General features: G+C 36.2%; 1 protein-coding gene across 1 annotated transcript in view; it reads left to right on the plus strand.

Moving 5' to 3' along the window:
- LOC121385335 (diacylglycerol kinase beta-like) overlaps positions 1 to 8,754 on the plus strand; it is a 112,305-nt gene extending 103,551 nt beyond the window's left edge. The window contains 3 exon segments of the mRNA XM_041515977.1: positions 1,256 to 1,316; positions 2,932 to 3,041; positions 4,520 to 8,754. Of these exon segments, the coding sequence (XP_041371911.1) occupies positions 1,256 to 1,316; positions 2,932 to 3,021 (151 nt within the window). The 3' untranslated portion in view covers positions 3,022 to 3,041; positions 4,520 to 8,754.
- Positions 8,755 to 13,802: the final 5,048 nt, after the last annotated feature.

Below are 13,802 nucleotides of genomic sequence, written 5' to 3' on the forward strand. Positions count from 1 at the left end.
TTTTATTTTTATTTTGTTTAACATGCATTAAAATGAATATTTATGGATGCGACATCAAGTAAGTATTTTATGGTAATCGAGATGTTTAATTCTGCATAAATTCTTGTTCACCAAAGAAAATTTGTTTTGTTTAATGACACCACTAGAGCACATTGATTAATTAATCATTGGCTATTGGATGTCAAACATTTGGTAATTCTGACTCGTAGTCATCAGAGGAAACCTGCTACATTTTTCCTAATGTAGCAAGGGATCTTTTATATGCACTTTCCCAGAGACAGGAAAGCACATACCACGGCCTTTGACCAGTTGTGATGCACTGGTTGGAATGTTAAAAAACCCCAATCAGTTGAATGGATCCACTTAGTGGTTCAATCCTGCGATGTAAGTGCCTCAAGCGATCACTCAACTGACTGAGCTGAATCCCTCCCCTGTTCTCCGAAGAAGAATATGACTAAAATGCCTGGTGCAAAATTATTTAACATTAAAACTTGAAAATACAAATACATTAGCTGTGAAAGGTTCTGATTTTAAATATACAGTGAAACTCCTCTAAACTGGACATCCTAGGGACCAAGTAAAAAGTTCGCTTTTAAGAGGTATCTGGTTTAGAGAGGTTCTCTTCTGCATAGATATTTTTTAAAAAAGGACCATGAAAAACGTCCTGTTTTGGGGGAATTCCGGTTTACCGAGGGTCTGGTTTTGAGAAGTTTCACTGTAATTCTGGAGTTTATCCCTTTCACCATCTTTAAATAAAATTTTACAGTATTCTTAGAGATTATTATACAAGCTAGTGTGTTATACTGATTTTACGAAACAATTGTCAGGATTATTGTATTATCCGAGCAACAGCGAGGGTAATACATGAATCCTGGCACGAGTTTCGTAAAATCAGTACGAAACACGCGAATGTAATATTTTCTTTATTATCAATATTATCCAAAATATTATTTTTATGAATAACAAGTAAGGACCATGTCAAAACATTTGACATGTAACTCAAAGAACATTATGAAATGACATCATTTTGGTAAGTGATTACACAGATCTAAGACTAGGGAAGCCGTGTTATGTTACGACGTCGCTTCATAAAATTACGTCATTCATTGTGCACATGAAATCATTATAACACACTTGTGTCATACTGGTTATATTTCCTTGTATATCTTGAACTATGTGGATAATAAATTTGTTTATTCCTGTTTTAGCACATGGTTTGCTTGTTGTACATCTCATATAACTGTGTATGTTGCAGGACTCGAAAGCGATTTCCTATGCAGATAGATGGAGAGCCTTGGGTGCAGCCTCCCTGTACTGTAAGTAATTTTATTTTTGTTCGATCAGGTCAAGGTTTGAGTGCACTGAAAAAAAAAAATACTGAACTCCATTGAAAACACACCAGTCAGATTTGTAGTTGTACAAAGGATATGAGAAGAAGAAAAATACATTTAACAGTTTTTATATAATCAACCCCTGTAATTGCCCGCGGCGATTGGCAATGCCCTGGAGATTGCCGCGGAATTTTTCATTCTCTGTGGCATTTCTTTTGCCGTGGACGATATTGCTTTTTTTTTTTTTCAAGATGTAGTTTTTGCTTATTGTTAAAAATAAAATATACTTTGTGAACTGACTATCCTGCCTGTGGGAAGCGCAAATAAAAGATCCCTTGCTGCCTGTCGTAAAAGAGTAGCCTATGTGGCGACAGCGGGTTTCCTCTAAAAACAGTGTCAGAATGACCATATGTTTGACGTCCAATAGCCGATGATAAGATAAAAAATCAATGTGCTCTAGCGGCGTCGTTAAATAAAACAAACTTTACTTTTTTTGTGAACTGAAAACAGGTTAAAAGTAAATATTAAAACAGTATCTGAATCTCAGTGTCATTGGGCATGATCAAAAATACATGTAAATTGACAAACCAAAGTTAAGCCAGCAAACATTTCACTAATATTAATATTTGCGAACTATTTGATTGGCCATTTGGCTTAGCATGAAGCACTTAGACCAGTCTAGCAGACATTTTTGAGTCAATCCAGCATTAAGCGAGTTCCAACTAGGTCATTGAACTCATTTGACTGTTCTGACTGTTCATAGAATGTGCATTGTAGGGACAACTGGTATGCAAGTGGGTGATATATCAGTTGTGGTACACTGGCTGGAACGAGAAATAGTTCATAAAAATAGTCTGTCGGGTGATTCAGTTGTAAAACAGTACATATACATCTTTTCAACTCTAAAATCTTATGTAAAAAAAAAGAGAGGATAATTTGTCATGATAACTCCTCTATTTTAGTAACAAATTAGTCCTTTTGATGCAATAATTTGAGGGATAGTGCAAAGAGTGTTAATTAAAAAAAAAAAAATAAAAAAAAATAGTCCAGCAGGCCTACATGTATTTTAAGTTCAGTTTCAACCCTTATTCATGGTGTCGTTAAAGTATTAATTACGTAATCAAAGAATTTTCACGTAAGTTACATACTAAATTCACACAGCGGGTATATCAAAGGTCATGGTATGTGCTATCCTGCCTGTGGGATGGTGCATATAAAAGATCTCTTGTTATTAAGGGGAAAATATAGCAGGTTTCCTCTACGACCATATGTCAGAATTACCAAATGTTTGACATGCAATAGCCTATGATTAATAATCAGTGTGCTCTAGTGGTGTCGTTAAACAGACAAAGGATATGTTTTATTTAATGACGCACTCGACACATTTTATTGACCGTTATATGGCGTCGGACATATGATTAAGGACCACACAGATATAGAGAGAGGAAACCCGCTGTCGCCACTACTTCATAGGCTACTCTTTTTCAATTAACAGCGAGGGGTCTTTTATATGCACCATCCCATAGACAGGACAGCACATACCACAGACGTTGATGTACCAATGTAATAAGAGGTTGTCATGTTGTATTTTTACTTTCAGATCTACGTTACCCACAAAAATCAAGTTCCCATGATGATGGCACCTCCATCCAACAAGAAGTCAAAGCTCTTTAAACTCTTCAGAAAATAGCATCTAGTCATAGACAGTTGGTAAGCACAGTCAAACATGGCTTAATCGGCCACATAAGCAGAGTGTGGTGTGGGTGTGGGTGTGGGTAAATTTTGGCATGCTTCCATCAGAGAACTGTTCAAGCATGTCTGTCGTGGGCACAACCTCCGACTTCACCAGAGTGTTCTGTTCATGACAGGATGCAAGCCAACAAAAGTGACTGCTTCAGACAGGTGGTTGATGATTACAGGTTGCCACATACAGTTATTAAAATGTCGGTTGATGATTTATGGATGTTTGGGGCCCATTTCACTAAACATTGTAAGTTTACGTCTCGTCTTCTACTAGCAGTTATACCGGTCGTGTGTTTACACGTGTTTGGCGTCTTATTTCACGCATAGACATTTGGTAAGCACAGTGAAACCTGGCTTAATCGGCCACATAAGCAGAGTGTGGTGTGGGTGAGGGTGTGGGTGTGGATGTGGGTAAATTTTGGCATGCTTCCATCAGAGAACTGTTCAAGTATGCCTGTCGTGGGCACAACCTCTGACTTCGGCCGAGTGTTCTGTCTATGATAGGACGCAAGCCAACAAAAGTGACCGCTTAAGACAGGTGGTTGATGATTACAGGTTCCCAAATACAGTTATTAAAATGTCTGTTGATGTTGGGGTTTTTTTACTGACTGTACTGTTATTCATGGATTTCTGCTCTCTAATTTACTATAAATGAACTTTCAAAATGTTGCTTTCTTCAGAAATAATAAAAAGTATTAATATAAGCATTAAATCTACAGCAGACATAAGTGCTAGTCGTAGACGTAACTTTACTACACCTTTTCGTGAATATGGGTCCAGATCATTATCTAGCTCTAATTAACAGCTAGTGGGTTGTGGCTAATGGTTGTACTATACCAAATAAACTCCCATAGGCGACCATGTTAACGTTTGTGTTTAAAAACACTGTATATATGGAATATATCAACCAAACTATGACCCATAAATATCAGTACTACAATCCCTACCCCAAAGTATTAACTGGAGAAAATGGTAGCTTTTATGACTCATTTTCGGTATAACCAGATGTTTTACAACACCCCTAGTTTCGCACAAAATTTGACTACTTTTTTTACAGGTACCCCATACATATTTCAAACACAAGGCAACTTGACACAGTGGTACTAAATGATATAAAATTGCATACGTTTTTTGCCCAGATGAAACTAATTTTTTTTACAACCAACACACTCACATTTATAACCAATCACAGGACTTGTGGTGTTAACTTCTCTATCACCTCCAACTTTGACCCATTTGGAAATTATTTGGTTTAGTATTACCTAATATTTATCAGTTATTGACTGTCATTGAGGGCAGTATCATGTTTTATGGACCAAATAATGTTTTTATTTACCAAGGCCGTCTTAGGGCAATATCACTATTTACGGAAGGTCATGTGACTGGTTTTTGACCAATAAAAATAGATATATTTTCATTACCTAATATATTTTGATATTTTTCAGGTTATTCTACACCACAGCAGTGGAAGTCCACAGAGAAGTCCATTGACCAATTTGTATTGGTCCAGAAGTCTCTTACACCAATGAAAATAATTATTTCAAAAGTTTGAATATTTACGACCAATGAAAATCATTTTGTCAAAAGATTTAAAAGCATCTTTTGCCAATGGAATTAATGTTTTGCAAGAAGTCTCACTTCTGTGACCAGTGGAAGGAAGTGTTATATGTTTTCACAAGCCTAAATGTCAAGAAGTCTGAAATTCATTATCAGTGTCATATATCTTCACTGACTGATGCATTTGCTGCAAAGAAAATGAGAATTTTATTTATTTATTTAATCTGTCTCAAAATGTGCAAGTTTAGGACAATAACGATATTAATTTTGTGTCTCATATGATGCATTATGTAAAATATTCCAACATGCATTCTCTGTAAACAGAGAAAAATATTTCTGATTGTTCAAACAAACAAGTCCTGAAGTTTTCATTGAAACTTAAAAAAACAAAATGGACCAAAGAAATCTCATAAAAATGCTCAAATGATTCATTAGCAATGTTGGCTGGTTCCACAACTTTGTATTTATAATCATGTATAAAATGCTTAAATGCATGATCTTCTAATGTATGTGCTCACTATGATGAATGTATGGAACGTAGTATTTATAGTTGAAAACACAACCATTGATTGGCTGGGAAACAGGAAGTTCGGTACTAGAAGGACTATTATCTAGAAGAAAGGTTAAATATATGAGGGTTGTGAGTTGGCTGTCAAATGGCATAAGGAAAAAAAAAATGTCTCAAAATGTAAAACTGTTTCAGAAATTGTGATCGACTATTGGGAATACTGCAGGAGCAAAAAAGTGCAATAATAATGATTTGCTTAAACTGCCAGGTTCTACCAATGTGTTGACAGTTACATGCAGCTATTTAAACATTGATAATAAAACTATAATGGCTTCCTAAAGTCACATGCCAGTCTGGAGTAATTCAGGCAGTTATGATAATGACTATAGGATGAAGAAAGGTGATTCGTTAGCCCTGTTGAAGGAAAGAAAGAAGATATTTTACTTCTTTTTAAAAAATAACAGTTGGATGTGGGTGAACTAATCAAAATTCACCTGGAGGGCACTACTCTTAGTGTACGGCAAAAGGAATACAACCCAAATGTTCATTGATTGACAATTCCTCCTTTTTGCCTGGAGAACCCCACTCCAATAATGATGCACGGAGAAACGAGACCAACTTGTGAAAGTGACAGGATGATATGGTTGGCAATTCCTCCTTTTTGTCTGGAGAACCCCACTCTAATAATGTTGCACAGAGAAACAGGAATAACCTGTGAATGTGCCAGGATGATTCTGTTGGCAATTCCTCCTTTTTGCCTGGAGAACCCCATTCATAATAATGATGCATGGAGAAATGAGAATAACCCGTGAAAGTGCCAGGATGATTGGGTTAGGCAATTCCTCCTTTTTGCCTGGAGAACCCCACTCTAATAAAGATGCACGGAGAAATGAGACCAACTTGTGAAAGTGACAGCATGATATGGTTGGCAATTCCTCCTTTTTGTCTGGAGAACCCCACTCACTAGTGGCAGGATGGAAATTGGTTGGCAATTCCTCCGTATTTGTCAAAAGAACCTTGCTCTACTTATAGGAAATTGACAGAATGATATGGTTGCTTCTGTTTGACGAAAATATGACAGATGAGTTACCGAATTACGATCCATGCAAATTAATAAGAAAAGAGGAATGGAGATAAATAAGTATGTGTATGTCTTGACATATATATCTATAGCTGACATTGTGTGTTGCAAGATTCATACAGCTAACATGTTGTATCCAAGTGAAAGAGAATTCATGCAAATTAATAAGAAAAGAGGAATGGAGATAAATAAGTATGTCCGACACATATATCTATAGCTGACATTGTGTTGCAAGATTCATACAGCTAACATGTTATATTCAAGTGAAAGAGAATCATAGTTTAGACATGATTTACTGCAAAGACAGTGAACAGAATCGACACCAAAAGAAACTACATTCTATAAGCCTATGTCGGTTTTAAACTGTTGACCAGTTTGTGAAACCTGACATGAAAATGTTGATGCATGCAAGCATTTGGTAGAAATGCAATACAGAAATGAACATCAAAAGGAGGTAATTTTATGCTGATTTTTTGTACTGTTGACCAGTTTGTGAAATCTTGCATAAAAAGAAATTGCAGTAAAGAAATTGGTAACCAAAGGGAAGTAATCTTGGAATTAAGGATTCGGTCCAATTGCAATATAGAAATTGGTAACCAAAGGGAAGTAATCAAGGATTCAGTCCAATTGCAATACAGAAGTTGGTAACCAAAGGGAGGTAATCTTATGCATTTAATGCTGGTTTTGAACTGTTGATCAGTTTTCGAAACTCGGCATGAAAAGTGTTGGTGCTGTCTCTGGTACGAGCCAGCTCAGGAGGTGATCCAGTGCACTTCCAAGGGAGATAATCAAAAATGCCTTCTGTTACTGACCAAAAAAAAAAAAAAAAAAAAAAAAAATGAGCACGATACCAAAAGGGGATATAACCCAGACTTGATGGGACTTTCTGAAGAGTCGAAGAGGAAAAATGGATGATAAAATTGGGATGAATTATTTCATTCCTGCGAAGAAAATAGGTTTCTTCATGCCCCCCCCCCCCCCCCCCCGTTTCTTACACCCCCCGAAAAACAACTTTTTAAAGACCGCAGCTTCATAATATTCTTCTTGTTTCATGCCAGTACGTGATTTCATCTTACTAGTAACTTGTTCTTGCTTTGTGTTCGTCAAGGAATGTTTATTTTTTCTTCTTCTTTTGTATCATGTTCGATTAATATTAATGCAAGCCTTCATATAATATTGTCTGTTCAGTCAGACATCTTGTAATTAAAAAATAATAATAATACTTTGTAATATCTGTAGAAGATTCTAGTCTGATGTATAATTGTATATATTATTATTATTATTATTATTAATTTATTTGTGGTATTCATACTTAATGCAAGCCTATATGTAGTTCTAATTTATGTCTAGTACTAGAAGTTAAAAATTAAAGTTGAAATCACGAAAAAAGGAAAATTTAACCCTTTAACATCTAAAACCCAGATTGCCGAAAATGTTAATTCAGTAAAATCCTAATAGCAACAAGGGATCTTATTTCACAGGTATGTACTTTCTGACAGACAGGACAGTGCATACCACAGCTTTTGATATATCAGCAATGGGGGCGTTGTTTGGGATGGGGGGTGGGGAGCCAAAGTGTCCACTGATAGTAATAGATCTTACGACCCTTAGGACCTCAGTCAGAAGAGTGCTCTATCATTGACCTACATCCTTCTAAAAACAAAAACAAAAATTAAATAAGAAACCTGTTGTCACAGGTTACTAGTAAATTTTTTAATTGACCATAAGAAGCTTGAGATTGCGATTAAAAAAAAAAAGGTACTAATGTTGATGACAGTCACTTTTAGCACACTTGTTTTGGCTTCAAACACAATTAATATAACATACAGTATCTTAACGTAATTCATATTTCGTAAATACCGGGTAGTACCATTTATTAATTACAAGATTTTCTACAAATACATTCAGATGCTTTAGTAAGTATCAAATAATAAATGTTCAATAGCAATTTTGCATTATCATTTTTCCAGCGTTCTAAAAACGGAAACGTCATGTACCCAGTTTAGTGTTATTGTAAGGAGATGTAAAGTGTCGTCATTGGAATACTGACGTCATTCAAATTCAGAATTAGCTATATTAATTAATACAATGCTTTGCAACATTATAATAAAAATCGGTCTACTTACCTTGATAGTTCCAAATTCTATATTGCGAAGACAATTCATTTTACAAGTTGATATGTTGTTATTTTTAATAATTTAAGGCAAAATATTAAGTTGTAACTTTTAAAAGATGAAAGAAATAAAAACGTACCATTCATCAAAAATGTGATATAAAAAAATTACCGTTGGATATGTTATATTTATTGTGTACGAATCCAAAACAAGGGTGCGAAGAGCGACTGTCGTCGACCTTACACAACACTAGGTATCATTTGTTTATCAAAACGCAATATAATATCAACATGGCTATATTAAGAGTGCGTCGTTAAATAAAACATTTCCTTCCTTCCTTCCATTTGGGAAGGGGCCAGGCCCTGTGCTTATAAAGACTCGATCTCTAATGACATCACACACATACAGTTTGTATGGCGTTGTCACGATGTTACTGTCTCAGACTCTAATCTTGAGTCTAGACTTTAAAAGTTTTATAAGCACCAGGGGCCTAATTCACAACGGTCTCTTGGGCTCTGCTAGACAACAAAGCATCCTCTTTGTAAGTCTTTTAGCATTGCACTGCAAGATCTGTCTTCTATAGAGATATGGGGCCTAATTCACAAGGGTCTCTTAGGCTCTGCTAGACAACAAAGCATCCTCTTTGCAAGTCTTTTAGCATTGCATTGCGAGATCGCAAAACTTGCGAGAGTTTAGTGAATTAGGCCCCAGGTCTGATTGGTACTGCAAAACAACTAGATAAATCTCTGTAATATGTTTGATTAAAGGAGGTAGGGGTGGGGGACATTACTGATTTTGATGCCATTATAAGATATACTATACAGATTATTATACGAGCTTGTGTGTCATACTGATTTTACAAAACGAGTGTCAGGATTTTTATATTGCCCGAGCGAGATCAAGGGAAATACATGAATCCTGACACGAGTTTCGTAAAATCAGTACGACTCACACGCGAGTGTAATAATTCCTTTATTATCCATATTATTATTGTTGTTTTCTTTATGAATAACAAGACCCAACTCAAAATATTTCCACCACAACTAGAAGGAGACGACGAAATGACATCATATTTCAAATGCACAGTCTGAGCTAGGACTGGAAAAGCAACGTCATGTTATGACGTCGCTTCCCAAAATTACGTCATTACACTTGTTATTACATGTGTGCTTCGTATGATTATTATTAACTTGGTTATGTTGAACCATGTGGATAATATTTTCTACTAAAGGACCAGTGTAATGGCTCAGATTGCAGTTTTCATATATTGAACTCCACTGAAAATGCACCATTCAGATTTGTAATTGTAAAAAAAGGATATGAGAACAGAAATAAAAGTTCCATTTAATTGACTTTGTTCAACTGGATATATTCTGATAGGCACTAAATAACTCAAAAATGTATTTATCTATCTATCTATTTATTCAAGTCTCAGATCTGGACTTTTTTGTTTCCTTGTTAACTTAAAATATCCCATTTTTCAGAATAGTTAGTTTAACCCACATTTAGAACAACTAGTATCGTAATGTGTACATGTGTATTATGAGTGAATACGGAGGGGATTTTCTCTCCCATTTTTCAACTTGAGACATTTTTATTGTTTACTGTAATAATAAGGTATGTGGTACGTACACAAAACCTATAATTCTTTCTCAATATGGTGCTTTTGTCCGCTTTTTTTTATAATCCAACTTTTAGAAATACTGTCGGTAACATTTCCGCTATTAAGTGCCCGAAAGTTTTTTCTTTTTGGTGGTGAGGGTTTCATCACTGGTTATATTAATATTGAATTTAGTAATAGTTATGTTGTTATTAATACATTTACTGTATTGTGAGATATTCATTGTTAGACATTTATACCTTATGGATATCTGAATGTCATGCTGAACCAAGTCAGAAAAATATGAACAGGGGACATTAAAATTCTTTATGTGTATGGAGTTACTGTGGTCGGTCTTTCTCAGTGCATTACCTACCTCCCTCCCCCCCCCCCCTCTCTCTCTCCCCTCTCTCTCTCTCTAAATGTCTTTCAATTTTCTTTCTCGCTCTGTCTGTCTGTCTGTCTCTCTCTGTCTCCCTCTGTCTCCCTCTATCTCTCTCTTTTTTTTTTTTTTCCCTTTGTCCCACTGTCTCTGTATTGATATGTCTGTCTATTTGTCTCTCACACACATGCACACACACACACATGCACACGAACCCTCCCTCCCCCACCTACCCACCCTACTCTTTACAAAATTGTCCCACTGTCTCTGTATTGATATGTCTGTCTATTTGTCTCTCTCACACACATGCACACACACACACACACACACACACAAACCCTCCCTCCCCCACCTACCCACCCTACTCTTTACAAATTGTCCCACTGTCTCTGTATTGATATGTCTGTCTATTTGTCTCTCTCACACACATGCACACACACACGAACCCTCCCTCCCCCACCTACCCACCCTACCCTTTACAAAATTTAAAATGTACGACTGCACACACACACACACGAACCCTCCCTCCCCCACCTACCCACACTACCCTTTACAAAATTTAAAATGTACGACTGCACACACACACACACACCCTCCCTCCCTCCCCCACCTACCCACCCTACCCTTTACAAAATTTAAAATGTACGACTGCACACACACACACACACACCCTCCCTCCCTCCCCCACCTACCCACCCTACCCTTTACAAAATTTAAAATGTACGACTGCACACACACACACACACACACGAACCCTCCCTCCCTCCCCCACCTACCCACCCTACTCTTTACAAAATTTAAAATGTACGACTGCACACACTCTTAATGCAGTTGAGGATACAAGACTAAAAGCACAAAGTAAATGCTAATTTAAAAATAGTTAATGCATATATCTAAAATGTGTTAATACATGTAATTACTTATGGATTGGTTTAGTCTGGCGTTCAGCTATCTACATGCTAGTACTAGTCAGTTGATACAGTTGTAACAATATATTGTGTAGTAGACATCATATGTCGGGCCTGTAACTAGGGTCCATGTGTACTAATCTGAAGACTCAAACGATAAAGCTTATATGTGGGGATAACATTTTGAGTTTAAGACTCAGAACTTAACTCTTTAAGTTGAGATATAAAAGTCATATTCAAGATTCGGTCTTTAGCTTGGACTTAAAACAAACTTTGAGATTAGGTATGAGATTTAAAATGGGTCTGTACTAAAACTTTGAGTGTACTTAATACTCAAACTTTGAGTCTAGACTCAAGAACCAGAGTATATACTCACTATTCCAATTTGAGGTATATACAGAATAGTCAAGCCGTGTGTGTAATCAGAAATCATACTGTCTAGTCTCAAGATAAACATTGAGTGTACTCGATACTTAAATTTTGAGGCTTAAACTTGAGTGCTTACTCAATGCTCAAACTTGAGTCAACACTCAAGACATAACCTTTATGCATTACACTGAGTTTTGACTCAAGAGACAAATTTTTAAGTGTTCTCAGTATTCAAACTCTTGAGTCAGCCTCAAGACAAAACTTTGAGTATGTAGTCAACACTCAACATTTTGAGTATATACTCATGGCTCAAAACAGTTATAAAGTTAGTCAAGATTCAGTTTTGAGCTACGAGTCTATTTATAAAGTTAGTCAAGATTCAGTTTTGAGCTATGAGGTCTATTTATAAAGTTAGTCAAGATTCAGTTTTGAGCTATGAGTTCTATTTATAAAGTTAGTCAAGATTCACTTTTGAGCTATGAGTGTTTATAAAGTTAAGTGTCATGTGATATAAACGGATGCTACCTTCTTGGTTGGTAGGAAGCCATCTTGGTTGGTAGGAAGCCGTTTTGAGAAGCAGCCAAGTTTCGCACATCTGCTACATGTATTCTGCGGGAAGCGAGATTTAAAGCAAAATACACATTTGATCATATACCCCTACATCAAGAATGATATTAAGTACTAATTAACTTTATTTTTAAAATGTGTCAAGGACCATGTCTCGTATTTTAGTAACACAGGGATGATATGTATTGCACAAACTTTGAGATTAGGTATGAGATTTAAAATGGGTCTGTACTAAAACTTTGAGTCTAGACTCAAGAACCAGAGTATATACTCACTATTCCAATTTGAGGTATATACAGAATAGTCAAGCCGTGTGTGTAATCAGAAATCATACTGTCTAGTCTCAAGATAAACATTGAGTGTACTCGATACTTAAATTTTGAGGCTTAAACTTGAGTGCTTACTCAATGCTCAAACTTGAGTCAACACTCAAGACATAACCTTTATGCATTACACTTTGAGTTTTGACTCAAGAGACAAATTTTTAAGTGTCCTCAGTATTCAAACTCTTGAGTCAGCCTCAAGACAAAACTTTGAGTATGTAGTCAACACTCAACATTTTGAGTGTATACTCATGGCTCAAAACAGTGTTTCCAGATATAGCAGCACAATTCACTTTAAATGACAAATTATGTCAATATTCAGTTTTGAGCTAGAAGTCTATTTATAAAGTTAGTCAAGATTCAGTTTTGAGCTATGAGGTCTGTTTATAAAGTTAGTCAAGATTCACTTTTGAGCTATGAGTGTTTATAAAGTTAAGTGTCATGTGATATAAACGGATGCTACCTTCTTGGTTGGTAGGAAGCCGTTTTGAGAAGCAGCCAAGTTTCGCACATCTGCTACATGTATTCTGCGGGAAGCGAGATTTAAAGCAAAATACACATTTGATCATATACCCCCACATCAAGAATGATATTAAGTACTAATTAACTTTATTTTTAAAATGTGTCAAGGACCATGTCTCGTATTTTAGTAACACAGGGATGATATGTATTGCAAAAACAAACACAATAACCGTCCAAACCTGAATTTCATCTGCTTGAGTATGCTTCACTCAAGAGCATCGGAAGCAATTAAACATTGTTACAGCCATGAAAGCAATGTATATTATGAGCTCTATACTATGTGAGCGCCATAGGAAGAGAAAAAACACGTTCCTGGCCCAAAATGTCATGGCCGTACCACTTCCAATGCCTGTTACTCCCTCAAACACAACCCCCTCCCCCCATCACTACCACCAGCACTCACACCACCCCAATCTACCACTTGTTACACCTCTACAATATACCAGCACCCCCTCCTCAGATTAACCCCTCTAATCTTTATTAGCCAACCCCTCCCTCACTACAAGTCTGTACTCCCTCACTAAATATCCCTATTAAATATTTGGTTAATTTAACTATTACACATAAATGCCTTTCCAGTTACTGTTAGATTCATTCCCTCCACCCCCACAAATATCTATCACCTACACCCACCTTAATCTACCACTGAAGCACCACAGTTTCACTTGTTGCAGGCCTGCACATTTCATTTCATCCAGTATATTTGCATATTAATTAGCTGCATATTAATCAGCTGCATATTAATCAATAGTCTCATAGAGTGATGTCCCTTTAATATAGTTACTATATATTGGTCA

This window comes from Gigantopelta aegis, chromosome 11 (assembly GCF_016097555.1).
Source record: "Gigantopelta aegis isolate Gae_Host chromosome 11, Gae_host_genome, whole genome shotgun sequence".
In the NCBI taxonomy this organism is placed as follows: Eukaryota; Metazoa; Mollusca; class Gastropoda; order Neomphalida; family Peltospiridae; genus Gigantopelta; species Gigantopelta aegis.